Source organism: Leopardus geoffroyi, chromosome B1 (genome assembly GCF_018350155.1).
Source record: "Leopardus geoffroyi isolate Oge1 chromosome B1, O.geoffroyi_Oge1_pat1.0, whole genome shotgun sequence".
NCBI classification, from domain to species: domain Eukaryota; kingdom Metazoa; phylum Chordata; class Mammalia; order Carnivora; family Felidae; genus Leopardus; species Leopardus geoffroyi.
The window spans coordinates 64,857,814-64,885,170 of NC_059327.1; the positions used below are offsets into that span (position 1 = coordinate 64,857,814).

General features: G+C 34.9%; 1 protein-coding gene across 1 annotated transcript in view; it reads left to right on the forward strand.

The window, feature by feature from the left end:
* Positions 1–21,932, forward strand: part of NAF1 (nuclear assembly factor 1 ribonucleoprotein) — a 42,475-nt gene extending 20,543 nt beyond the window's left edge. Inside the window, exons 3-8 of the mRNA XM_045464132.1 lie at positions 40–133; positions 3,719–3,801; positions 10,115–10,275; positions 13,679–13,730; positions 17,258–17,360; positions 21,062–21,932. Of these exons, the coding sequence (XP_045320088.1) occupies positions 40–133; positions 3,719–3,801; positions 10,115–10,275; positions 13,679–13,730; positions 17,258–17,360; positions 21,062–21,525 (957 nt within the window). The 3' untranslated portion in view covers positions 21,526–21,932. The remainder of the gene's footprint in view (positions 1–39; positions 134–3,718; positions 3,802–10,114; positions 10,276–13,678; positions 13,731–17,257; positions 17,361–21,061) is intronic.
* The last annotated feature ends 5,425 nt before the right edge of the window (positions 21,933–27,357 follow it).

Consider the following 27,357-nt stretch of genomic DNA (forward strand, 5'->3'; position numbering starts at 1 on the left):
GTGAAGCTGGAGGAAGATCAGTGCTTTTTTATATTATAGGAACTACCTTCTGTTGAAGAACTCACTATTATCCTGCCTGAAGATATTGAATTAAAGCCTCTTGGGATGGTTTCAAGTATTATTGAGCAGTTAGGTATGTAAATGATTTTATTATTCAAATTTTTTGTATCCAGGTATGTGTTCATCAAAGAATTTATGACTAGTGAATTTTCTGTGAAATATGTAATAATACTTCATTTTATAGTCACTAAGTTTGAATAGATAAATTCAGTTTTTACTTGTATAGGTTACTAATAAATACATTGTCTTTTTAAAAATTTAAAGTCTACTTTTACTGACATTTCTCCAGAATTTGATTTGGTATCTTCGTTTTTTACTACTATTAAATTACTACAAATTTAGTAACTTTACACAACACAAATTTATTATTCTACAGTTCTCTAGGCCAGAAGTTTGATATATGTCTCACTATGCTAAAATTAAAGGATTCGTCAAGGCTGAGTTTCTGTCAGGGATCTAGGGAGGATCCATTTTCTTGTCTTTTTTAGCTTCTAGAGGCTGCCTGCATTCTTTGGCCCATGGCACCCTTCATCTTCAAAGGCAATAATATGCCTTATCTGTGACCCTTCTCCCTTCATCATAAATCTCCCTGACTACAGCCTTAGAAGATTTTCTGCTTTTAGGGACTCCTTAGGTTGGGCCTACACGTATAATCCAGGATAATCTCCCCATCTCAAGGCTCTTAACCTTAATCACATCTGCGATTTTTTTTTTTTTTTTTAAATGTAAACATATTTACAGGTTCAGGGATTAGGATGTGGGTATCTTTTGGGTGGGGAGTGAACATTTTTCTGCCTACTGCCTTTGATTTTTATTTTAGAAACATGTAAATTAGCTCTGTGATTTAATGGCATGAAATTTAAAGCTGTTGGTTAAGAGAACTATATATTACAGATTTCCTTTAGTCCTAGGATGTGAGGTAGGAACATGAAAGGCCTTGAAGTTAATGTAGCTACCATTAAGTCTTATAGTAAGATACACCTGAAAATAGAACTCAGAGTTGACAAAATCAAAGATACTTAAAATGGGTGGAAGACCTAGATTGTCCACCAGCCTCCTTAGTTTACAGGACTTAAGGGACACAGGAAAACCCAATTTACTTGCCCTTATGATCAGTTGTATAATGAGTCAGTGATAGAAATTGGACTTTTGGCCTTTTTCTAACAGTGTCCACACCAATATTTTTAAAACTTCATACATTTATAATTTTGTACTTTTACAATTTATTAATCAAAATTTTGATTAAAGTGAAACATCCTTTTTATAAAAATCATGATTATTAAAACTATTTACCTGATTCTAAAATCCTTACATTTACTGGTTTTTGAGTTATCTTTTGGCATTTAAGAATGTACCTAAATAAGTCAAATAAATAATTATTTGCTTACATGGTATGAGTTGAGCATCTATTAGGCTTGATGTTTATAGAAAAAATTTAGGTCATAATGTTTATCAAGAAAAAATATGAACTATTTGATAAGCACAGAATAATTCTCTTTACAGATACTGTTTTGACTAGCACGCCCTAATAGACTGACAAAATTCTCAAGCTGCCGGGGAAAAAAGATTGTATCAAAATTATCACATACTCCTCTCTTTCGAGAGCCTAAAATATCTAACATTATTTGGACCAGATTACAAAAGAGAAAATGAAGTATTAGTACATTAAGCAAAAAATAACATGACTTCAAATGAGAACCCAAAGAGAAAAAGAGAGGATTTGGCTTTGTACTCTGCAGTTCTTCTACAAGTTGTGCTGGTTTGTTCCTCTCTCTCTCTCTGTTTTAATTTGGAAAATACAGGAGGCTAATTAGATATTACTCACCTTGGTAGAAGTAGAGAGATGTCATAAAATTAAGGATCTTGTGCTAGTACCTATTTGACTGTTGAAAGCCTTTGAAAATCTTTATCAGTGTATGGTATAAACTTTAAGTTGATTTATACCCAACTACCTGCAACTGCCACCTAGAATCATAATAAAAAAAGAATAGTTCTGTAGGCTGTGGAAACAGGGTCAGTAGTTGTGATGTTGCAGGAAGATCTTAGGTTCTGGTGATAACTTGGTCTGGAATTAGCCAGATTAGGATTATAAAATATTAACATTATGATAATGTTAATCTCTTGAGTCCTGTTTTCTCATCCTTTTATGAAATGAAGGTATTAGATTAGGTGATCTTTTATTTTCATGTAATTTGATTCTTGGGAAGGGGTTTAGGGAAGAGAGATGATTGAAAATGAATTCTCTTAGTGCTCACTATCATTATCAATCCTTACTCATCATCTTTATTCCAGAAACAGATCTAACTCAAAAAATGTTGATCTATATATAATCTGTGACTTATACGTATGTTCAGAACTTAGAAGCAGTAACTGATGGGGACGCCTGGGTAGCTCAGTTGGTTAGGTGTCCCTAACTACTGCTCAGCTCATGATCTCACAGTCCGTGGGTTCAGGCCCTGCATGGGGCTCTGTCCTGACAGCTCAGAGCCTGGAGCCTGCTTCGGATACTGTGTTTCCCCCACTCTCTCTGCCCCTCCCCTGCTCATGCTCTCTCTCTCTCTCTCTCTCTCTCTCTCTCAAAATAATAAATAAACATTAAAAAATATTTTTAAAAGAGGTAGTAACTGATACAATTGAAGTTTTTGAAGTGAATTTTAATAATTACTATATTTCGTTTCTCAAGTAGACGTGACATCTGTAATGTGGCAAAGTATTCTTGCTTGTTACTCTAATTTTCTAAGAGCCTACTGCTTGTTTTTTCTCTTTGCTATGTATGGTAGACTGGTTGTTTAACATTTGTGTCATATACAGGAATTGATTATGATAGACTAGTGGGTTAATGCTATTGCTTTTTGAGAAAGAGAGTGATAAAAATTGCTGTTGAGTCCTATCATTCTTCATCTGTTCTGAGGAAGATGCTTTTATGAAGTCTTTAGCATTTTCATAAAACAGTAAGTATTTAGTTCTTTGTAGAAAAGAATTTCTACAATGAGAAAGAAGACTGATTTTTCCTAAAATAAGAGTTTTGTGAGTAAATGCGATTATACTTTTTTGGATAAAAGTTGCTTGAGAAAATGTACATGACTTAAATTTATTGACTTTTTAATGGGCGATACAACTTTTCTGTGAGATTTTATACTTTGGGTTTTTTTTTTTTTTTTTTTTTTTTAGAATTGTCGCTTTTTGGTTTTTTTTTTTTTTTTTTTGGTGTGTGTTTGTTTAAGTTTATTTATTTTGAGAGAGAGAGAGAGCATGCACGTGTGTGAGTGGAAGAGGGGCAGAGAGAGAGAATGGTAGAGAGAATCTCAAGCAGGTTCCATGCTGACTCAGGGCTTAATCTCATGACCACAGGGTTACAACCTGAGCCAATAGATAGCAAGAGTTGAATGCTTAATGGACTGAGCCACCCAGGTGCCCCACACAGGTACCCTAGAACTGTAGCTTTCTGTATTAAATAAAAATATGTAGACTCTATTTCCCTGTATCACTTGATAATAAATAGCTTGTTGATGTAAGAGGAATAGTTACCAGATACATTATCTCATCTTAAATTTCATTTTAAATTATGTTGGAATTAAAGGCTAAATAAAATTATTACTTAAATTTTCATTATTGTCTAATTAAATCTTGAAATAATCTGCTCTGTTTCATTTTTCAGTAATAATTGAATCCATGACTAACCTACCTCCGGTTAATGAAGAGACTGTAATTTTTAAAAGTGATCGACAAGCAGCAGGAAAGGTTTGTTAAAAAAAAAAAAAAAAAAAATCAGATCTTGAAAATTATGCTGTTTCTTTGTTGATTGTTTTTTCTGACTTTCCCTATCTGTCCTAAAAAGAAAGAATTTATTAATTTTAGTAGGTGAGCAATCTAGAGCTCTGAAGTTTTAGTTTTTTCTTGATTTTCGTCAGTGCTTCTTATCTGTTGATATATTGGTTTAATACTGCTTATCACTCTTTGCTGCTTGCATCATTAAATATAAAATACATTTTTTTCCTGTTTGTCAGGTTCTTTGTGAGGCAGTGGTTCTACATATTGAATATCTCCAAGTACTCAAAGTTGAGTGCAGGAAACTTTCTACAGTGTAGTAGTTAACCTTTTTTTGGTTTGTGAGTCCCTTTGAGTGGTGGCTCTCAAAACTTTAGACTTTGGTTTCCTCTGGTGGAATCTGAGGATGGAAAAAAGAAAAAGTAGAAAAAGATTTCAGCAATAGCTGTAAAGTGTCACTGTAAGCACATTCTGGGAAATTATGAGTATGTGTACTTTAGTACTTAACATAAAGTTGAGTCCCTTGTAACATCCTTCGAATGTGGAACAACTCTGCATGTCCATCTTTAATATGGAAGACTTCACATGTTACCAAGTCTGTGCAATTTTGAGCAGTCAGCAAAGGATGTAAAGTCAAGAATATAAATACCAACCAAGTGTTCCTTTTTTGGCTGTAGGGGTAGCTTTATTCACCTCAGCATTTCTGTACCATACAGAGTACAGTTCTTTGTGTATTGTGTTGAACAGATAAGAAGTAGCTTTTTGGGGTTTAGTTTTCCCCAGGTAGCCAACAGTCGGCTTCTTTTTTTGTTTTAGGACAATTAATTTATATCTAATCAGAAAAAAAGCATATCTTTTTAATTATATTATTGGATCATTCATGTAATTTTCCCTTTTTTCTGCCATTTCCCTACTATCCCATTCTAACACAAGTTGGAAAGAGCTCAGGTTTTTATCAGGATCTTACCACCTTATACTACCTACTTATATTTAATGCAAGTATATTTAAGTTTATAATATATAAAATCATATATATATATATATATATATATATATATATATATATATTAGGTTGACAGGCTAATTTACCAAAGAGAAATGAGTGACTTAGGATTGTAAAGCAATCAGTGGTAGAATTAATTGGAGTCTAGAGCTAATCTATTTTGGCAATGCTGGAGAAAGTCAGTGAGGGGAAGAAAGATGATTTAATGCTTAAAGGATGGTGCTGTACTTTTTTGTCTTTCAAATACCTAAGCTCAGTCCTTTTCTTTCAAGTATGGGTTCTGCTGGTGCCTTTGTGAGGTGTTAGAGATATGCTGGGGGCTGTACCTCAGAGAAGGTTGAGAGAGAAAAGGGATGGGAAATGAGTAGATGACTGTGTCATGAGCCGCTCTCCGTGTCCTTGGGCATATATACTTCTTTAGGAGAAACCAGTATTCTGCCCGATGCAAAAGCAAAGCATTTCTCGCTGTCCTCAAGAAAGATGTAGAAGAAGGGAGAGGAGAAGAAGGAACAGAAACATAATTTCTTCATTTTCTGCCTAGGAGTTGAAAATGATCATTTCCATGATTCCTTTTATTTATGATTTTTGTGACAGTTACCTTTTTCTCTAAATAGCTAGCTTAGACAATTTTAATTTCACAATACCCAACACTAAGCCAGTTAAAAGCCTCTAAATTCACATTTCTTAATATCTCTCATTACATTTGAATTTTTAATTCTATAATCATGACTAATGTTAATATTCAGCTCTTTTGTCATTTGAATTTGAAAGGTATCAGATAAAAATGTAACATTTACGCCTCTAACTTTAGTTATGTGACATAAGTCTAGAGGGAAAAATTAAATCTATTTCTAAATTTTACATAGAGAGCTTTGTAAATTCAAGAAGTGACAAGCCTTTAAAAAATATTTGATCATAAATGAAGCACTTTGAAATGATTCCCCAATATAATGGCAGGGGAGAGGAGAGTTGGGAATATCAAACCATTGATCAGAAAATGAAATTGAATCTGCTTTAGATCTTATTTGGACACTAAATTAGTTTTACCTTCAATGTCAAACCTTTGTATATCTTTTCTTTTTCCTCTGCCCTTCAACAATAATGAGCCACAGTGATATTTTGTATATTTTTTTATTTTTATTTTTATTTCTTTTAAGTTTATTTATTTTGAGAGAGAGGAAGCATGAGTAGGGGAGGGACAGAGAGAGAGGAGAGACAAAGAATCCCAAGCAGGCTCCACACTGTCAGTGCAGAGCCTGGCACAGAGCTCAAACTCACGAACTGTGAGATCATGACCTGAGTCAGAGTCGGTTGTTCAGCCCACTGAGCCACCCCAGCACCCCTGTATATCTTTTAAAATTCATTGAAATTCTGTAAGCAAGTGAAATTATCCCCACTTACTTAAAGATCACAAAGTTAAAAAGGAATAAAATTGAGTTTCCAACCCATTTGGTCTGTCTGATGCATTTCCCTTAAACCTCCTCCCCCTTCCCTACTGATATAAGGAAGGTGACCTTGGATTTGTGTTTCTACCTTTTGCCCTTTAATCCTGATGATGAATAGTTCGTTTTGATAAATGAATAAAATTTTATTTTTAATGTTTAGCTCTTTAATATCAGGGGATTTAAAAATTGACCAACCTGTGCAATATATTATCCCTATATAACATGAATTACTTGTTTGTTTTGCATTTAGTCTTCAGTATTTGTTAGAACAGGTTTTGTTTTTTAATTATTATGTACTTTACTTTCTAATGAAACAATGAAATGTTTTCCCTGTCAAATATTGAGCAGAAATTTTTACTGATCTTTTTTTTTTTAAAGATCTTTTTAAAGATTCTTTATTTAAAGAATACTCTGTTAAAGTCTGGTTGGTAGTATGTGTTGATTTTCTGGAAGTATAGTTTGATACGGTGGTTTTTTTTTTTTCCTCCCCCAGCAACTTGTGAAGTAATAATACACAGGGTGATTGAAATAATCATTTAATCTAACCATTGAACTAGAATACTCTTATTTTCTTCATTTTTATTAATAGGAAGTCAAAATAGTAATTGATAGGAGAATTCTTTATGGCTGTGGAGTGTTCTCGATGCATCTTTAGCCAGCTGTCTCATGCTGGCCCCCAGCCACTAGAACTTTTGCCAGGCTGCATGTAGAACATCTAAGCATGGACTGTGCTGTAGAATGAGAATTTGGGGGAATGAATGTACTTCTCTTCTTGTCAGTTGTTTTCCTAGCAGACCCTATGCTAGATCTGTGTAATGTGGTGTAGTGGTGTGTGTTTGTGACCTCTGTGTGTGACAGGAATCCTTTGAGGTCTTTTAGCAGAAAGATACTGCTTTTAAGTAAGAGATGGTAAGTATATTCTAGAGCCAAGTGGAAGGACACTGAAAACTACCTCTCAAATGACAGGGCAAGTATAAAACATTAGTTGGATTAGATTTTTGTATTTCTATGGAATATGTACTATTTAGAGTATAAAGAAAGCTTTTTGCGTTCCTTAAAGTAAATATCTTAGACATCATTATCCTAAGTTTTGTTTCTCACACTGTTGTCTCAGCCATTCTTTCCTTGCATCTGTAGTCAGGATTTCTTGCAGAATCCTCAAGGGCAGGTCTGAAGACTGAGTAGGGGTAAAACTGTGAGGTGAAGTGGGGCTGGCCTGAGCCCTACTTTGTCTGAAGTCGTTCTTCACAGTTTAGCTTTCGGGTATTAGCCAGTCTAAAATCTATACTTTGAAGCTGATAGTAGTTTAAAATATTGTCAAATCCCCCCCCCCTTTTTTTTTTTTTCTATAACTCTGGGTTAGCTAAATTGCTTATGTGAACTCAGTTAAGTGTTCCTGTGGCTATTCAAGTTAGTAGCATAAATACTTCTCAGTTTTTGTGTAAGCCATATGTGGATTCACTAATGGAGCTTCCTGTCACCTGTTGTATGTATGTGGTGTTATTTTACTTAAAACTTTATAATGATTTTCTCATAGATACAGCTGATCAACACTTAAGATCTTAACAATAGTGAACTAAGCATGCTTTGATTTTTATCCAAGAATTTTGAATGTTAGTTCAAACTAGTCTGTATATAAACCTGAGGCTATTAAGGCATTGCTCTAGTGAAATCATTTCTCAGGATATGGAATTATTTATCCAGGGAACCATTCCTTGGGAAACAGTTTTATGTACCAGGTTGCAAACAATGATTATTATACTTTTATAGGAAATTTTTCAAAAACTCATTTTATCCCTGTCCAAACTTTGAAGAATGAGATTTGTCTATATTTATCAAAGTTAAAAAAGAATTAAGACTTAAATTTTTTTTTTAAATATTTACTTATTTTGGGGAGAGCACAAACGGGAGAGGGGCAGAGAGAGGGGAACAGAGGATCTGAAGCAGGCTCTGCAGGCTGACAGCAGAGACCCCGATGTGGGGCTTGAACTCATGAACCATGAGATCAAGACCTGAGCTGAAGTCAGATGCTCGACTGACTGAGCCACCCAGCTGCCCCAATAATTGTTAAGGCTTTTAAAAAAGTGACAAGACAATCTGTTACTTTATGTAATGTAAGCCAGAAAGAGTCATGCTCCAGGATATCCCTTCGGTCCTTTGTGGTTCTGGTTGGAAGAGGTCTGCTCTTTGTATCTAGATCCTTTCAAAGCAAATTTGCTATTTTCTTTTAAAATTAAAAAAAGATAAATTTTTTATGCTATTAGTGTTATTTCAGAATATGTTGCCACTTGTATTGAATACTACTAGTTGTTTTTAGGGTAATCATGTCTTCAGAATATTGGTACCCTGCCTGTTTTATGCCTAACTGAAAATTTAATAAAACCTTGAATGGTATACTGAAGAGAATAAAATGAGAATATTTACTATCAAAAATCAAGAACTGAGAAGGTACTAAAACATACTTTCAGTGCAGTTGGTTTAAAATGATCAAAGCTATTTGGAAAGTTATTTGGTAATTTTTTTAAAGTTTATTTATTTATTTTGAGAGAGTGCAAGAGCACGGTGGGGAAGGGGTAGAGAGAGAGAGAGAGGGGAAAGAGAATCCCACGCAGTCTCTGCACGGTTAGCGCTGATTTGGAGCTTGATCTCAAGGTTCCTGAGATCATGACTCACAATCTAGAGTCAGACGCTTAACCGACTCAGCCACCCAGGGGTGCCCCAAAAGTTGTAATTTACATCCAGAGTTTTAATAGTAATCATACTCTTGGCTCCAATAATTCTGCCACTTACCAATGAATTTTCAGGAAACCTGAACTATGTAAATTTACATAAAAAGATACTCATCATGGCATCATTCATCATATTGAGCAAATTGAAAGCTTCCTAAATGTCCTGGGAGACAAGTTAAATATATTGTGCCAGATCTATAAAGGAGTGTGCTATAGCTACCAAGATATACTTACGAAGAACATGGAAAAACTTAATGCAACCTTTGGTTTTAAAAGGGAGTAGTATACAAAACTACAGTGTGGTTTCAAAAGGAAAAATTTATTAATAGAAAAAAAGACTATAGAAGTCTACACTGATATCGGTCATGTCCAGTTTCTATAACATACATACATTTATTACCAGAAACATTATTTTTAAAAATTTAGGTATTTCTTTTGAGAAGAGCTTGAAAACAAGAGGCTTTGTTTTATCATTCTTAAAACATTTTCGGAAGTAAAATATGTCTGTACTGAAAGTACTTGCTTTACATAAAAGTTAAAGGCTGTATAGCTTCTTTGGTTTTTGAAAAATAAGCAACTTCAAGTTCAAATCTACTTTTCTAAGTTTTAAATTAGAAACAGTTGTGGTTTAATTTTATGAAAATGTTAACTACCATATGGGAACAGCAGAAATGATTGAATACCCATTAAAGCAGAAGCTAGCTTTTAAGTTTTGTGTCATAAGAGTCCAAGTGACACAGCATTTTATTTCTCAAAAGTTATCCATTGTAATTCTTTTCTTCATACTTTACAACTTAAATGAGGAATAATAAAAAAATGATAATTTATATCTAATTGGTATACCACCAAAATTATTTGAATTTAATAAGGTACAAACTTGTTACACTTGTTTTAAATTCATAAAAAGGAAATCTGGATTGAGTTGATGCATTTATAATCAAAATATGAAGACTGATTATGCAAAAATGACTTAAATAGAAATACAGTTTTATTGTTCTGACATGAGAGAATTACCTTATTATAACAATTACCAGTTTTTAAAAAATATTACTGTTTGAATTACTTTTTTACATATTAAAGGAGGTCTTTATGTTTTTTCTATTTTATAGATATTTGAGATATTTGGACCTGTTGCACATCCATTTTATGTGTTACGTTTTAATTCTTCAGAGCACATTGAGAGTAAAGGTATTAAAATAAAGGATACTATGTATTTTGCTCCATCAATGAAAGACTTCACCCAATACATATTCACAGAAAAACTTAAACAGTAAGTATGTTATTGACATGTTAGTTGTCTGCCTATCTGGTGTTTATATTTTAGGAATAATTTTCAGTGAAGTTCATTCATTATTGTTAAATATCTGTCTTCCAAACAGTTCATTTATTTTCCTAATAACATCTTTGAAAGGTACAATTTGTTATCAGACTTTACAGGTAGAGATGATTTATATCTTTAACTGAAAAAGACATAGTCAGCTAGTAGGAATACATTTGGACCATATAAAGTTTCTGAATTCTAATTCATATTTTTTCCATTATATACTTTTCTAACATACATGCTATTTCAGTATTAGTATTACCATCCAAAAAGAATTCTTTTCCATTTTAAATAAAATTATTTAGTTTGGATTACATTATAGGCTTAACTAATAAAACTTTGTAATTCTCGAGAAAAAAAACAAAATGAGTACATTTCAAGTTGCTTATAAATTGTAAGTGTCTAGAAGAGACAACTAAAATATGTCCCTGAAAAGTTATGTATCAAGTTGATAAACGGTTGATTTAACCAACAAACTACTGCTCTCCCTTTTATAAGATGCTAAATGATGCCTATGGCATATGGAAGTAATGTTTCTGCATGTTTATGGTACTCATTAATTTTGCATTTCCATGTGTTAATTGTGTTGCCAGATGTTAGCTGTAGAGCTGTTTTTATTAGTTGACCTTGTTGTTATAATTATATAATTTAATTTTTATATTAAATCAGTGTCATATAGTTCAAGTAGAATAGCTTTTTTGGGGAAAAAAAGTTGAATGCTTTGGAACGATGAAATGAATATAAACCATTTAAAAATATTATAAAATTAGGAGTGGAAGAAACACTTCAAAAGATTGGGGGAGGAGAGGGGATCCTAAATCCAAAAATACTTTGCATTCAGTTTGACACACAAGTCCCTTTTAGGTCTAGCTCTCTTTTGATGGGAAACTTGAAGTATAGTTGAAGCATTAGGAGTGTGGTTTTTGCAGAACATACAGGAACTTTAGTCAGTGAGTAGCCTTGGAGCTACATCAAAAGTACTAGCTAGTCCTGATGGCATGGCGAAAAATCTCTTAAGTATTTACATAGTAAATGAAGTCTCTGAATTCATTTATCATTTTAGAGATGAAAATTTTGTTCCTGATAATTCATTAAGCTCGTGTTTAGGAATCTACACAATTATCTGAGGGAAACATTTTGCCTGAGTTGGTGAGGTTGATTTTTCTAAATAACTGCTAAAAAGAAAGGTGAATTAAATAGACAGTAAAGTCATGTTTTAAAATCATTCCTTAAGGGGAGCTTGGGTGGCTCAATAGGTTGAGCATTCTGACTCTTGGATTTTGGGATCTTGGGTTGTGATCCCAAAGTGGTGTGATCCAGTCTCCTGTGTCACTTTGCGAGCTGAGTGTGGAGCCTGCTTGAGATTCTGTCTCCCTCACTTCCTCTGTCTCCCCCACTCATGCTCTCTCTAAAGTAAAATAAAAAATTAAAATGTTAAAAATAAAATCATGTCTTAAAATAGTATTTCATTCTGCTTTAAATATTAGGATGTTGCTGTAGTTATGGCATCATTTTAACTTAAAAAAATTTCTTTTAATGCTTTTTTTTTTTTTTAATTTATTTTTGAGAGAAAGACAGCATGAGTGGTGGGAGGAGCAGAGAGAGACACACACACACAGAATCCGAAGCAGGCTCTAGGCTTCAGACTGTCAGCACAGAACCTGACACAGGGCTCCAACCTGTGAGCTGTGAGATCATGACCTGAGCTGAAGTCGGACGCTTGACCGACTGAGCCACCCAGGTGCTTCAGCCATAATTTTAACTTTTAACAAATAAAATATTTTAGCTTAAAACAGATACACTTAAAAAGATTTCCTCAAGACATTTACTGAGTAGATTTTAAATAGTAGAAGAAGTTTTTGTTCTTGATTTGCAAGAATAAGAATTTTGTCCTGGAAAGAAAAAATAAACTAAAGAATTGGGAAACTAAGGCCACCCTGCAGAAGCCCCACCTGACAAAGATTATTCTGTTTTAGGCTGTATTTTGATGTCTGCATGGGAACTCTGTTGAGTACTTGCCTTTGAGGTAGAGAAGTTCAGCTCCTCTCTAGTTTATCCACCTCTAGTAAGGCTATTTTAATTTTGGCTTCCCATGACCTTACTTTCTTGTTAAAAGTGCTTTTTGAAATGTTGCTTGATCTCTTCTTCAGTAGATTTTGATTTTCTGTGGTAAATATACTAATGGGGAACTTTCTCCATTTATGTCTTTAAGCTTCTTGCTAAGGGCACCCCAGGCCATGAGATGGCATATATGTTACAAGGGGACTGAAACTGTGTTAACTGCATAGGTGTAAGCTAATAATTATTGAGTAATAGCTTTTTTGTAAATAGAAAAATCATTGATAGTGCCCTCATATACAGGGTCAAAGTTTTGAACCAAAAGGGCAGACTTCATGATTTTCATATTCTGCTAGCCCGTTGACATCTGTACATTTATTTTTATGGATTGTAGATTAATAATGATTTTAACGGATTAATAAGTGAGAACCTCATTTATTTTTGAGATTTAATTTAAAGCAGTGAGGACATCTCCTAAAGTTTTGTAATAACACTTTAATGTAATTGAGTAACAAGATATTGTCAAACTTAAGAAATCAAAAAGATTAAAAAGATAAAGATGAGCTTTCAGAAATCCTAGTCCTACTTAATAATATATGTACTTCTGTTGGTTGTAGAGTATAAAACTGTCCACTAAAAATAGTTCATGCTTGTGATTATACTGTCCTTCAGACTCTTCAAAATTCTCCTTACCAAATGAGAGCTTGTTTCTGCCTTCTCTTTTGAGAAACACTGTTGGAGTAGGGTTTGGTTACTCATGAAGTATTATTGATAGCCCTCAGGTAAATACAGGAAGATATCATGTTGTTATCTCTACCATTATACCTGTAAAATCTTAAATAAGGGAATGCCTCCTGGTCATTTTTGTATCCTTCACACTGGAACTGTGTCTGACCTATAGTTGGTGTAGAATAAGCATTTGTTGAAGTGAACTTTATGAACTGAGCTCAGGTATCATCAAAGTCATTGCCTCTGGAGATGCTTATGAACTGCAAAACCACTTTCCTCTGCACACCACACACAGCCTTGGCTTCTTATTCTGGTTCCCTGGTTCTAATATTTATGTGTGTCCAGTTCTTGTGTTTTCCTTATTAGCTTTCCGCATCTTCTTAAACAAGGGAAGAATATACACTTGGTCCTTTTATTTTTTGCTCTTATTTTCACATATATTACAAAATTAAGGTTTGAGCTCATGTCTTCTACTTCATTATTTTCTATACTATTAACTAATAAACACTTAGCAGAATCTTAAGTACTTCTTGTTTTCTTTTGACTTTTTATTTTCTCTTTCTAGGGATAGGGGATCAGATGCGTCATGGAAGAATGATCAGGAACCACCACCAGAAGTAACTATAAGTCTCTTTACACAATATTTTAGGGATTATATAGGACTTGATTTTATAAAGTGTAATACCTGACCTGACCTTAACGAGGTCCTTAATGCTGCTTGGCAGTCACACTGCCGTCCTTGGGCCTACCTATGTAATGTTTCCATCTCCCAGGTGACTGTTTTATACCCCTCAATGAGAGTTTTTGATTGATCATTTTAGGAAAAAAAAATATTAAAAACAATTGGGGGGAAAATATTTTTTAAAAAATTTCTGGGAAAAAAATATTTTCAGCCATATTTTAATATTTATCAGTTTATCAGTTTCCTGCTAATTTACTATGTTTTTAATCAGTTTTGTGGACAGCTGGTAAAGGAAGAATTGTCATCATTGAAAACAATTTTATTCTTTAATTTAGTAAATTAACCATGAGGGCATGAAGACATTTATTAATGGTGCATTTTAATAAGCTGCCTTACTTTTGGAGGTACAAAATCATTAGAATCAGGGCACCTGGATGGCTCAGTCGGTTAAGCATCCGACTCTTGGTTTTGGCTCAGGTCATGATCTCACGGTTCATGGGTTTGAACCCTGTCCAGTGAGGAGCCTGCTTGGGATTCTTTCCCCCTCTCTGTCCCTCCCCTACTCATGGTCAGTCTCTCTCTCTCCGTCTCTCTCTCAAAATAAATAAATAAACTTAAAAAAAAATTGCTTAGAATCTACCTACCTCTTCATTTTTTTAGAATTACCTCCCTAAAAAGAGAACTCTTGATTTTCTTTCTTGAATTCATGTCAGCCAAATTAGTTTTATGTCTCAAAGTAGCTTGACAGTTTTTCTAGAGATGTGGAATAGTCAGGAGTAATGATTATTTAACTTTCCATGGAGATCGTTAGGCAAATTTTCTTTTTTTTAAGTTATTAAAATACAAAAATGCAGCAATGAGTATATATCTTCTTGAAAATAGCATGAATTTATACAATGTAAAGAAAGAATATTATAAATGAGAATTTTTAAATGTACTAATTCTGATGAAGTTTCTCAGTATTATAAATTCTTGGTATTTGTAGATTTAACTGTTCATTTTAGATGTTTTTAAGCAGTGGTGAAGAATCATGCTAGTTTCTAATTTTGCTGAGGCATGAATCAGGTAATACTCCCTTAGAGAGTCACTTAACCAGTGAGTGATCCTAGTTTAATTCCACGTTACCATGGGATTATGTTTTCTAATTTATGTTAGGTATACATGTGATTTCTGTTAAGGCCCTGAGGTTCACTTAGTGTTCTTAGTTATTTTTAGGGTATCTTCATACTGAAATTGTATGTTTTTAAAGTATTTAAGGGGTGCCTGGGTGGCTCAGTCGGTTAAGCGTCCGCTTCAACTCAGGTCACGATCTCGTGGTCCGTGAGTTCGAGCCCCGTGTCGGGCTCTGGGCTGATAGCTCAGAGCCTGGAGCCTGCTTCAGATTCTGTGTCTCCCTCTCTCTCTGCCCCTCCCCCGTTCATGCTCTGTCTCTCTCTCTCTCAAAAATAAACGTTAAAAAAAAAAAGTATTTGAGAAAATTCACAAAGGTCTTAAACATATTTCTTGTGAAATGCAAATATTCTAATACATCCCTGTTGTTTTAGACCTAAGCTTTGAACTTGCTAATTATGGCAATGTTAACTGTTTATAAAATTGGCATGATTAGGTTAATTTTAAAATGAAAACCCAGCATACTTCATGGGGTTTTTTGGGGTTTTTTTTGTGTTGTTGTTTGAAGTAGTTGACCGTCCCTTATTTCTGTAATAAGAGAAAACTTCTTGAGATTTAAAGTTTATTATGATGAAATTTTGTAGTATAGAATTATTGCCTGACATTAATCATAGATTATGTATAAGGAATGTACTTCATTTCCATATTCATTTCTGATACGTGAATATGTAGTTTGTAGTTGAAGTAAGGTATTTGAGTATAAATTTCAATTAATGTGTATACAAGAAACAGTGAATTTTTTTCTGACCTTAGGAGATGATAGCAAAATTATTACCTAAAGCACTCTCTAAAATAAACCAATGCCAATTAAAATCCTTTAATACCGGCCTCCTGCTCTTAGGACATGCCCAATGACTGGCTCATAAGGTTCTTTATTCTCCAGTTTCATCATCTGATTTCTCTATATAAGCAGCTTTCACTTTGCCTTACAGAACCAATTTCATGTCTCAAATATACCATGCCTTTGCACATATTCTCACATATTCTTGAAATTTCTCTTTCCTTTATTTTCACTGCTAATTCATTAGAGATTTATCTTGAGTTTCATAACAAACATCTCCCTTGCCCTTTTTTTTTTTCCTTTCTTCAGTCCTATACTCCCATAGCACTGAGTCATAGCACTTGTTCATTGGCTTTTTAATCTCATTTGAACAGCTTCAGGGAAAACAGTGTTTTCCATCTGATCTCAATACTTTCCTAGTGTTTGGCAGATATCAGATTTAACATGAGCTTAAAAATCTTAGCACTTTGAGATCAGCAATAAAATGTCATTTATTTGAAGGTACTAACGTTGATATTTTCGAATTTGATTATAGATTCTGAGGTATATGGACTCTTGGTTCTTGGAAAATTTGATCTAGAATATATTTCAGCAAGGCTATACTGAAAGTCTCATAAAAAAACTTTCATATACATTTTATTTCTCTTAATGTATATACATGCATACACAGTGAACCTGTGTAAGAAAAACATATCTGTTTTTTGATATTAATAGAATAATAAAATTATTCTAAGAAGTCATAATATATATAGCTTTTAAGCTTTGGTATTTGGGCTAGAACAGTGAATCTCAATTCTTACTTACTCTTGTAAGTAAGACTGACTCTTCCCATTTGTAATTTAAAATGATTTCCTCTTGGAAGTCGGATCATCATGTATCTGCTTATCTAATAAGCCTTTCCCTGCAGTCCAATCTAAATAGCATCCGCAGTGATTTTTCTGCCCATATTGTGCCTTATTATTTATTTACAACCCTTAATATACCTGACATTATATTATTAAAAGATAATTATTAACTAAGATTATTAATACCTATAAAGTGTTTAGAACAGTACCTGGCATATAATGGGTATATATAAATTTTTGAATATTTTTTATATTAGATCTGATAATTTATGTAATTTGCTTATTCCTAACTATTCCTTCCCTTTAGCATTGTTTGGTAGCTGGCATTATGATGAATATTGACTCTTAAACTTGAGGTCACTCTTCTAGCTAAGGAATATCTGTATCTGAAGGTTGTTAAAGTTTGGCATTTTAAAGTTACCAATCTGGGAGAAAAGAAGTTACCTATCTGAAACTTTCTAGAAATTAAAAGATAAAAAGCCTTGAGTACTCTGGCCTGTGTTAATTAAGAGTTAATTCAGATATTGCTAGAAAATATTATCAAAAAGAGTAACATTCTTTTATTATTTGGGGTCAGTGTTAAATAATAGGCTTTTTCTCACTTCCAAGTATGTACCAATGAATTGGTAAATCCATGTGACATAATTATATATTTTCCTCTGCAAGGCCTTAGATTTCAGTGATGATGAAAAGGAAAAAGAAGCCAAACAGAGGAAAAAATCTCAGATTCAAGGCCGGAAAAAATTCAAGTCTGAGTCTAATGAATCAAGTGAGTAAATGCAATATACAGTGATTTTTTAATCTTCATTTACGTTTATGTTAAGTTCATTACTAATAAAACTGAAAGAAACCTCTGAATTCTCTTTTTACCTCCTGGTATCCATCTAACATTGGAGGCATTACATGGCGTGAAATGTGATGAAAGAGAGCCATGAGGAGTATTCAACCTTAGTTTTTTAAGCGTAAGGACGTAAAAATGTCTTCTAGGGATAGATAAAAGCTTGTGAGTCAGTTGTGCGTATAGGCATTTTTTTCTTAAGTAACCTCTGCTTTCATGTTTAGAATTAAATGATACAGTACTTAATATCTAAATCAAGGTATTTTATTTTTAACATGCATTTTCTTTCATTATACCTTTCCTGTTTCCTTTTCCCCTTTTTAAAACTAAACTTTTTATAGGTTTACATGCAGTGGGAAGAAATAATAGAGATTTCTGGCATGCCTGTTACCCAGTTTCCTGACATGGTAACATCTTGTAAAACTATACAGTACAGTATCACAACCTCCAGGATATTGACATTGGTACAATCAAGATTCAGAATATTTCCACCACCCCTCATGTTGCCTTTTTTATAGTCACTCCCACTTCCCTCCCTCCCACCTTCTTAACTCTTGGCAATCACTTATCTTTTCTGCATTTCTGTAATATATTTTGTCATGTCAAGAATGGTTATATAAACGGAGCCATACAATATGTTACCTTTAGGGATTGGTTTTTGTCACTTAGCATAATTTCCCAGAGATTCATCCAGATTGTTTTATTTGTCAAATTTGTTTCTTTTCATTTCAAAGTAGTATTCCATGGTATGAATATATTATAGGTTGTTTAACAGTCATGCAAGGCATCTGGGTTGTTAATAATTTTGGGTTATAAGAATAAAGTTGTTTTATATATTTGTGTACAGGTATTTGTGTGAACACAAGTTTTCATTTCTCTGGGATAAATGTCTAGGAGTACAATTGCTGGATTATATGATAGTTGGATTCCCATCACCAGTGTATGAGTGACTCAGTTTGTCTGCATTCTCACCAGCATTTAGTTTTGCCACCATTTTTTATTTTAGCTATTCTCATAAGTGTGTAGTGATAATCTAATTGTGTTTTTAACTTGCATTTTCCTAATGGCTAAGTATTTTGAACATCTTTCCATGTCCTTATTTGCTATCTGTAAATCTTCTTCAGTGATGTATTTGTTCATGTCTTTTGCCCATTTTGTAACTGTATTTCTGCTTTTTTTACTCTTGAGTTATGGGAGCTTGTACATAATTTGTTCCAGCCTGTAGCTTGTATTTTTATCCTCTCAAGAGAACCATTTGCAGAACAAAAATTTTTAATTTCGATGAATCCCTAATATATAATTGATTTTCTTTTGTGGAGTCTGAGGATTTCTTCTCCAGACATATATTCCAAAAGATTTTTCTCTTATTTTTTCTTCTAACAGTTTTCCAAGTTATTTTAGCTATTCTAGTTGCTTTGCTTTTCCATGTGCATTTTTAATAATCTCTATATTGACAAAAAGTCTTGCTGGGATTTTGATGGGAATTATTTTAAACCTGTTTATTGGTTTGGAGATAATTAATATGTTAACTGTATGTATTGAGTCGTCCATTGCACAAACATGTATATATCTATTAATTTAGATCTTCTTTGTTTTTTTCTAGCAGAATTTTGTGGTGTTTAGAATATAAATCCTGTACTTTTTTTTGTTAGTATACACTTAAGTATTTCATTTTCAATTCATTGTAAATGGTTTTGCATCGTTAATGCCAGTGTCTATGTGTTTGTTGCTAGAATGTAGAAGTAAAATTAACATATGTATGTTTAGCTTCTGTCTTGTGACCTTGCAGAACTCAGTAGTTCTAGTTTTTTGTTTGAGATTTTCTACTTAGCCAATTACATCAGTTGCAAATAGGGACAGTATTCCTTTTTTGTTTTTCAAACTGTATTTGTTTTTGTTTTTGTTTTTTGGTCTCCCTTAGTAGCTCTCTGGCACTGTTGAATACATGTGGCTTGTTCTTGATCATAAGAGAAAACACTGTCTTTCATCATTAAGTATAATGTTAGGTATAGGGTTTTTGAGAACAGCATCTGTTTTTATCAAGTTAAGGAGAAGTTTCCATTTGTTCCTGTTTTTTGTAGCTTTAAAAAAATTATGACTGAAGAGTATTAAATTTTGACAGTACTTTTTCTGCATTGATAACATGATACAGTTTTTTGTCATTAGTCTGTTAATGAGGTAGATTACACTGGTTTTAGAATATTGAACCAGCCTTTGATTCCCTGGAGTAAACCAGACGTGGTCATGGTGTATAATTCTTTACATATGTTGTTGAATTCACTTGTCTCCCTCTTTCTCTGGTGATTTTCTTTATTCTGAAACCTACTTTTTCTGATATTAATGTAGTTACTTCTTTCTTTCGATGTATCTTTATCCTTTTACTTTCAACCTAACTATATCCTTTGAAGTGAGTTTCTTGTAGACTTGTGTTCATGTTCTTTAATCCACTCTGCCAAGCATTTCCATCTGTTTTAATTGATGTATGTAGTCCATTCGTGTTTAATGTAATTTTTGATATGTTGGGGCTCAAGTCTGCCCTTTCCTGTTTATTCTGTCTGGATTTCATTTCTCTGTTTTATTTTTTCTGCCTGCCCGTGGGTACTGTAACTTTTTTTAAATTCCATTTTGATTTGTCTGTAGTGTTTTTGAATGTGTCTCTTTGTATAACTTTTTCAGTGGTTGCTGTAGGTATTAAATTGTACATACATTACTTATCACAACCTACTCATGTCATTGTTTTACCAGTTTGTGTGCAGTTTAGAAACCCTACCTCTTTATGTCCCTTTATTATTCTCTAGTTTATAATATAATTTGCATTAAATACTTCATATACAATTAGAATCACAAAAACTCTTATAATATTTGCTTCAACCTCAAACATAATTTAGAAAACTCAGAGAAGGACACTTTATTGTATGTACTCATATTTTTGTTGTGTTCTTTCCTCCTTTCTCATGTTTCAAGTTTTTTATTGTTTCTGTTTACAAAACTTGCTTTAGTCATTCTGTCAGGCAGGGTAGGTCTGCTGGAGATAAATTAGTTTTTCTTTATTGTAGAATGTCTTTGGTTTCCGTTTTCCTCAGGATATTTTCTTTTTTTTTTTCTTTTTTTTTTTTTTTTAACATTTTTTTTTTTTCAACGTTTATTTATTTTTGGGACAGAGAGAGACAGAGCATGAATGGGGGAGGGGCAGAGAGAGAGGGAGACACAGAATCGGGAACAGGCTCCAGGCTCTGAGCCATCAGCCCAGAGCCTGACGCGGGGCTCGAACTCACGGAACGCGAGATCGTGACCTGGCTGAGGTCGGACGCTTAACCGACTGCGCCACCCAGGCGCCCCAGGATATTTTCATTTAGTATAGAATCCTACACTGAGTTTTCTTTCAGCCTTGGAAATGTTGTGCCACTTCCATGTGTCCTCCGTGGTTTCTTATGAAACATCTATTGCCCTTCCTCATCCTCTGGCCTTGTGGATTCATTTAAAGTTTATAACCTTAAGACTTAGGCTTTTTTAGCTACCATAAGATATCCTGGAAGTTAAAGAAAAGGCATTACTGAAATTTTATACTGTGTTTTTTGATGTATTAAAATTCATTTTAATTTTGTTTTTAATGCGTTCTTCCTCACTCATAGGTGAAAACTTTTCAGAAGTACATCAGAATTGGAATGCTCATAGCTCTGCTTCAGAGCACTCAAAAGGATATCGCAACAGAGAATTCACACGAGGATTTTCCCGGGGTAGATATCCTCGACCTTGCCATGGCAGGCCTCCATCGCCACAGTTTTATAACTCAGAACAGATGGTGTTTCAGGAGACTTCAGGATTTCCACCTCAGAGACCAGATAATACTATCATGCCACAGTATCCTTTTCCTCCGCCGGTGTTTGACATGCATAATTTTTCACTCCCTCCTCCTCTGCCACCACTGCCACCACCTCCACCGCCTGCATCTGTAAACCTGGGTTGGGCTACACCAAACATGGCACCTCATCCATTAATTCCCTTACCATACTCCATCCCCCCACCCCCTCCCCCGCTGCCTCCACCTCCTTCTTCTGGAGATAGTAATTCTTCTCACTTTGGATCCTACTACTAGGGGAATGTATACATTTCTGGAGAAATGTAGACTTTTTATATGGGAAGGATTTTTTTTTTTTTTTTAAAGAAAGCAGTTATGGAGCTAGATTTTTAACACTGTAAAGTACTAAATGATTCCTTCAGTCGTGACTTGATATATATTTGTAACCTTTGTGAAATTGTATCATTATGAAAATTTCACTTTTGTGGAGGGGGTTATCCAATTATGTAATATTTAATTAAAACTTTGAATCCATGCTTTCCCTATTTCTGCTCAATTAAATAGTGTATATAGGTCTAATAGATCTGGAGCAACTTTCATCATGGGTTAAAGTATATTGAACACATTGTCTTCTTGATATATCTGAAAATAAGATGCTGAAATCTTATTGAGAGTCTTTAAAATAAACTATTTTTACAAATGTATGCTTTGCAAATTGATTTTGATTGTAAATGCAATTTACCAGTAATTTTTAATGTTCTCTAATTTTTTTTTTCAAGTAAGTGAAGGTACCGAGAAATAAAGCCTTCAATATTGGTAGAAGTTCTGACTATAATTAAAGTTAACATTCATTAATTATGCATAGGCAAACTTTTCATTATCTATGCAGATTTCCATTACTGAGGAATTATGCAGTAGATTTTACTATTTAATTAAAGGAACAGAAGGACTATTCATGATAAAGTATGTTACTTATTCACAATAAAATATATGTAACCCCATATTAGGACACTATGTCTTCTGTATCTGTTTCTCAGATTCTTACATGCCTGCTGCAGATTAGTGCTTGCTTCATAAGTATTTATGGAATGACTGACTGAATTTAGAGCTTTTAATTAAATTACTCCTGAGTATTCTTTTACATGATGAAATGTAAATGCAAGGAAAATTACAGAATTTTAGAAATAGAAGAGGCCTTAGAAGTAGTTTAAACTAGTCCTTATTTAACAAACAATGAGGAACCTAAGGATTCCAAGTTTTAATTAAGATTACCCAGCGGGCCTAGTTTTACTGATTCTCACATCAGCAGTTTCTACTAAATTGTTGTTTCCCGACCTTTTATTCCTTGAAACTCTTAGAAAATAATATTTGTATGCACATTGGGGTAATTTGGAGACCATTCATCACAACCCCGTGGACTGTGGTTGCACCCAGACCCCTCTTCACATCCCTGAAGGCTGAGGAGACTCTTTGCAAGGTTCCGGGGGCCCAACTGAGAAGCCCTGGCTTTGGCGTACATTGACTTTATCATGTGTTGTACTTCATTTTTCTTTCTTGAAATGTGTTTGTAGCTTCTCTTTAGGAGTTAACTGTCATAGATTAGTTCATAGGACATCGTTAGAATTAATTGAGATTGTATCTGGAAATCACTGAAAAAAAAATTTCTCTAAGAATGGAAAGAGTAAGATGTTACCATTCATTACAGTAAATCAACAAGTCGTTAGAATCACCAAGGCATAAAAAGCATTCTTTGAACCTCTGTACCTAAAGTACTAGTATCTGACTTTAGGTATTTATTTTCTGAAGAAACATAGAACTGACTGATACCATTTGGTATCTGCCTTCGATTAAGTTGCTAACTGAAATACTTAATATCCAACTTGCTTCTTCATACATGAGGGATTTTGAAACTTCAGGGTGTCTAGAAATCACATGTAATAATCACCTAAGGTTGGGATAGCTTATTAAAAGTGCACGTTCTTGGATTTTATCCCCAGATTCCAATTCAGTAGATCTAAGATGAGACCTAGGAAATTGTGTGTGTGTGTGTGTGTGTGTCTTCTGCTTTCCCAATGTTCTATTTATTGCTTTAATATTTTATTAAGTTTTTAATTTTAATTCCAAGATAGTTAACAGTACGGTGTTTGATTAGTTTCAGGTGTGCAATAGAGTGATTCAGCAATTCTGTACATTACTCAGTGCTCATAGTTAAGTGTACTGTTTAATCCCCATCCCCTATTTCCCCCATACTCCCACCTGCCTTCCCTCTGGCAACCCATCAGTTTATTCTCTGTATTTGAGTCCGTTTCTTGGTTTGTCTTTCTCTCCTTCCCCCCCTCCTTTGTTTTCTTAAATTCCACATATGAGTGAATCATATGGTATTTGTCTTTCTCTGAATTATCTCACTTAGCATTATACTCTCTATAACTCCACGTTTTTGCAAATGACAAGATTTCATTCTTTTTTGTGGCTGGTTAATAGTCCATTGTGTATATGTGAAATATGTATATCACATCTTTATCCATTCATCTATGGATGGACACTTAGTCTGCTTCCATAATTTGGCTATTGTAAGTAATACTGCGTAGATGTGGGGGTGCAGGTGTCCTTTCAAATTCATGTTTTTGTATTCTTTGAACAAATACCCAATAGTGCAATTACTGGATTATAGGGTAGGTCTATTTTGAGTTTTTTGAGGAACCTCCATACTGTTTCCTACAGTGACTGCACCAGTTTGCGTTCCTGCCTGCAGTTGTTTTGTTGCCTCGTGTGATCTATTCTGGAGAATTTTCCATGTGTATTTGAAAAGAATGTGTATTAAGGATGGAATGTTCTGAATATATCTGTTAAGTCCATCTGGCCCAATGTGTCATTCAGAGTCACTATTTATTGATTTTTCTGTTCGGATGCTCTATCCATTGATGTAAGTGAGGTGTTAAAGTCCCCTACTATTATTTTATTACTACCAATTACTTTATTACTAATTGCTTTAAGTATTTGGGTGCATAAATATTTACAATTGATACCTCTTTTGGATGTTACCCTGGCTTGCTTTTTTACTTCTATTTGCATGATTAATGCTGCTCCATCCCTTCATTCTCAGTTTACGTGTGTCTTTACATGTGAAATGCAGCTCTTTTAGGCAGCATATGTATGGGTCTTGTTTTTTTTAACCATTCCATCACCCTATGTCTTTTGATTGGTGTGTGTAGTCCATTTACAATCAAAGTAATTATTGATAGGTATGTTTTGATTGCCATTTGTTACTTGTTTTATGGTTATTTTTGTAGTTTTTTTTCGGTTCTTTTCTTGCTCTCTTCTTTCAAGATTAGTTGGCTTTCTTTAATGATACACTTGCATTCCTTTGTCTTTATATTATGTATATTTTCCTGTTTTTTGATTCTTGGTTACCGTTTGGTTTGTATATAACATCTTCTGTATATAGCAGTCTATATTAAATTGATGATCACTTAAGTTTGAACCCATTTTTTACTTCTCTTCTCCCCATATTTTAGGTATATGGACTGTACATCCTTTTATTTGTGAGTCCCTTGACTGATTTTTACAGATTTACCTATTTTTACTGCCTTTGTGCTTCCTATTTTACTTATTCTTGCTTATGGTCTTTCCTTTCAACTCAGAGAGTTCCCTTTAACGTTTCTTGTAGGGCTGGTTTACTGGTCATGAATTCCTTGAACTTTTGTTTGGGAAGCTCTCTTTCCTTTTTTTTTTAAAAAAAATGTTTAATATTTATTTTTGAGAGAGAGAGCTCGAACAGGGGACAGGCACAGAGAGAGAGAGCGGAGACACAGAATCTGAAGCAGGCTCTGGGCTCTGAGTTGTCAGCACAGGAGCCTGACATGAGGCTGTAACTCATGAATTGGGAGATGGTGACTTGAGCCGAAGTTGGACAGACGCTCAACTGACTGAGCCACCCGGTGCACCTCTATCTTTCCTTCTATTCTGATTGATAGCCTTGCTGAGTAGAATATTCTTAGCTGCAGATTTTTCCCTTTCAGCACTTTGCATGTATTATGCCACTCCTTTGCTGCCTGCAAAGTTTCTGCTGAAAATCAGCTTAAAGCCTTATCAGGTTTCCCTTGTATGTAACTGCTTTCTTTTCTTTTGCTATATTTGTTTGTTTGTTTCTTTGTTTGTTTAAAAATAGGCTCCAGGGGTTCGTGGGTGGCTCAGTCTGTTATGAGTCTGAATCTTGGTTTCAGCTTGGGTCATGAGCTCATGGTTTCATGGGTTTGAGCTCCACTGTCTCCCTCCCTGCCCCTCCTGCACTTACACTGTCTCTGTCTCTCTCAAAAATAACATAAACTTCATAAAAAAACAAAGGCTCTGTGCCAAGTGTGGAACCCAACACGGCGCTTGAACTCCTCAACAGCCTTGAGATCAAGACCTGAGCTGAGATCAACAGTCGGACACTTAACTGACTGAGCCACCTAGGTGCCCCATCTGTTGCTGCTTTTAAAATTTCCTGTCTCTACTTTTGCCATGTGTCTTGGAATAGACCTCTTTGGTTGTTTATTTTGGGGGGGCCCTCTGTCCCTCGATCTGGATTTCTGTTTCCATCCCCAGATTTGGGAAGTTTTCAGTTATTATGTCTTCAAATAATATTATGTCTTCAAATTTCTCTTCTTTTGGAATTCCTATATAATGTGCATATTATTAAAATTTGATGGTGTCATTGAGTTCCCTAAGTCTGTTCTCATTTTGAATATATTTTTTTCTTCTCATCTACTCAACTTGATTTCTTTACATTACCATGTGCTTCAGGCCACTGATTTGTTCTTCTGCTTCATCTCCTCTACCATATATTAATTTCTAGTGTGTTTTTAATTGCATTTATTGTGTTCACTCTGTTTCTTTTTTGTCTCATTTTTAAGGGTCTCACTGATACCCTCCAAAGTTCAGTCTGTATCTTTATGATCATCATTTTGAATTGTCTATACCTCTGTTTTGCTTAGGTCTCTTGCTCTGATTTTGTCCTGTTCTTTCATTTGGGGCATATTCTTCTGTCTCCTTATTTATCCTACTCTCTGTGTCTGTTTCTGTGTGTTAGGAAAGACAGCTGTATCTCCTGCACTTAAAAGTAATGGCCTAGCAGTCGGTTAAGCGTCCGACTTCAGCCAGGTCACGATCTCACAGTCCGTGAGTTTGAGCCCCGCGTCGGGCTCTGGGCTGATGGCTCAGAGCCTGGAGCCTGTTTCCGATTCTGTGTCTCCCTCTCTCTCTGCCCCTCCCCCGTTCATGCTCTGTCTCTCTCTGTCCCAAAAATAAATAAACTTAATAAAAAAAAAAAAAAAAAAGTAATGGCCTTATGAAGAAGAGGTCTTGCAGTGCCCTGCCGTACAGTGTTTCTTGTTCACCAGAACCTGGTGCTTCAAAGGGTGTCTTCTATATCTGATGTGTGTGCCTTGCTGTTGTGGCTGAGCTGCTCCTTCCTTCAGTCCAATTGTCTAAAATGGGTTTCTTTGCTGCTGTGGGTCGGGTTAGGTCCCTGTGGTGTTAGTGGGCCAGTCTGGGGCTGTCTTGGCTTGAATTGAGTCAGACCAGGTGTTTGCCAGAATGCAGTAACACCAAATTACAGGGGGCTTTTCCCTTTGTTTTCCTTTGAGAAGCTTTTGCTGGTGGATGGGGCCTGCAGTCAGATGAGTTGTCTGCCTCCAGCCCTCTGTGGGGCCTCCTGACTGGTAGGTGTGGTTATCTCCCCCTCTCTCCCCCTCTGCCTCCAGAGTTCCTCTCCTGACCCTCCCCTTCCCCCCCGCCGCTGCAAAGTGGTGCTGAACAGTGTAGGGGCTGCTTGCATACTATCAGGCCTGTGGCACCACCATGGGCTCTGGCCAAGAGCGCATTGGAGGTGGCAGTTCTGTCAAAGCACAGCATGTGGGGTGAGGGCAGCAGGGCAGTAGTCTTAGTAATCTTGGCCCACCCCTAGTCCTTTGCAAGAGGGGCCCTGCAGCACCCTTACTCAGGTGGGCTGTCTGGAGGGGTGGATTGGCAGAAGTACAGTGTAAGAGGGCAGGGCAGCCGTGCTAGAAAACTTAGGCAGCGAGTCCCTTAGATGGCAGGATGTTAATGCTAGAGGACATGCTGGGGTAGGGATTGGGACAGGGAAGG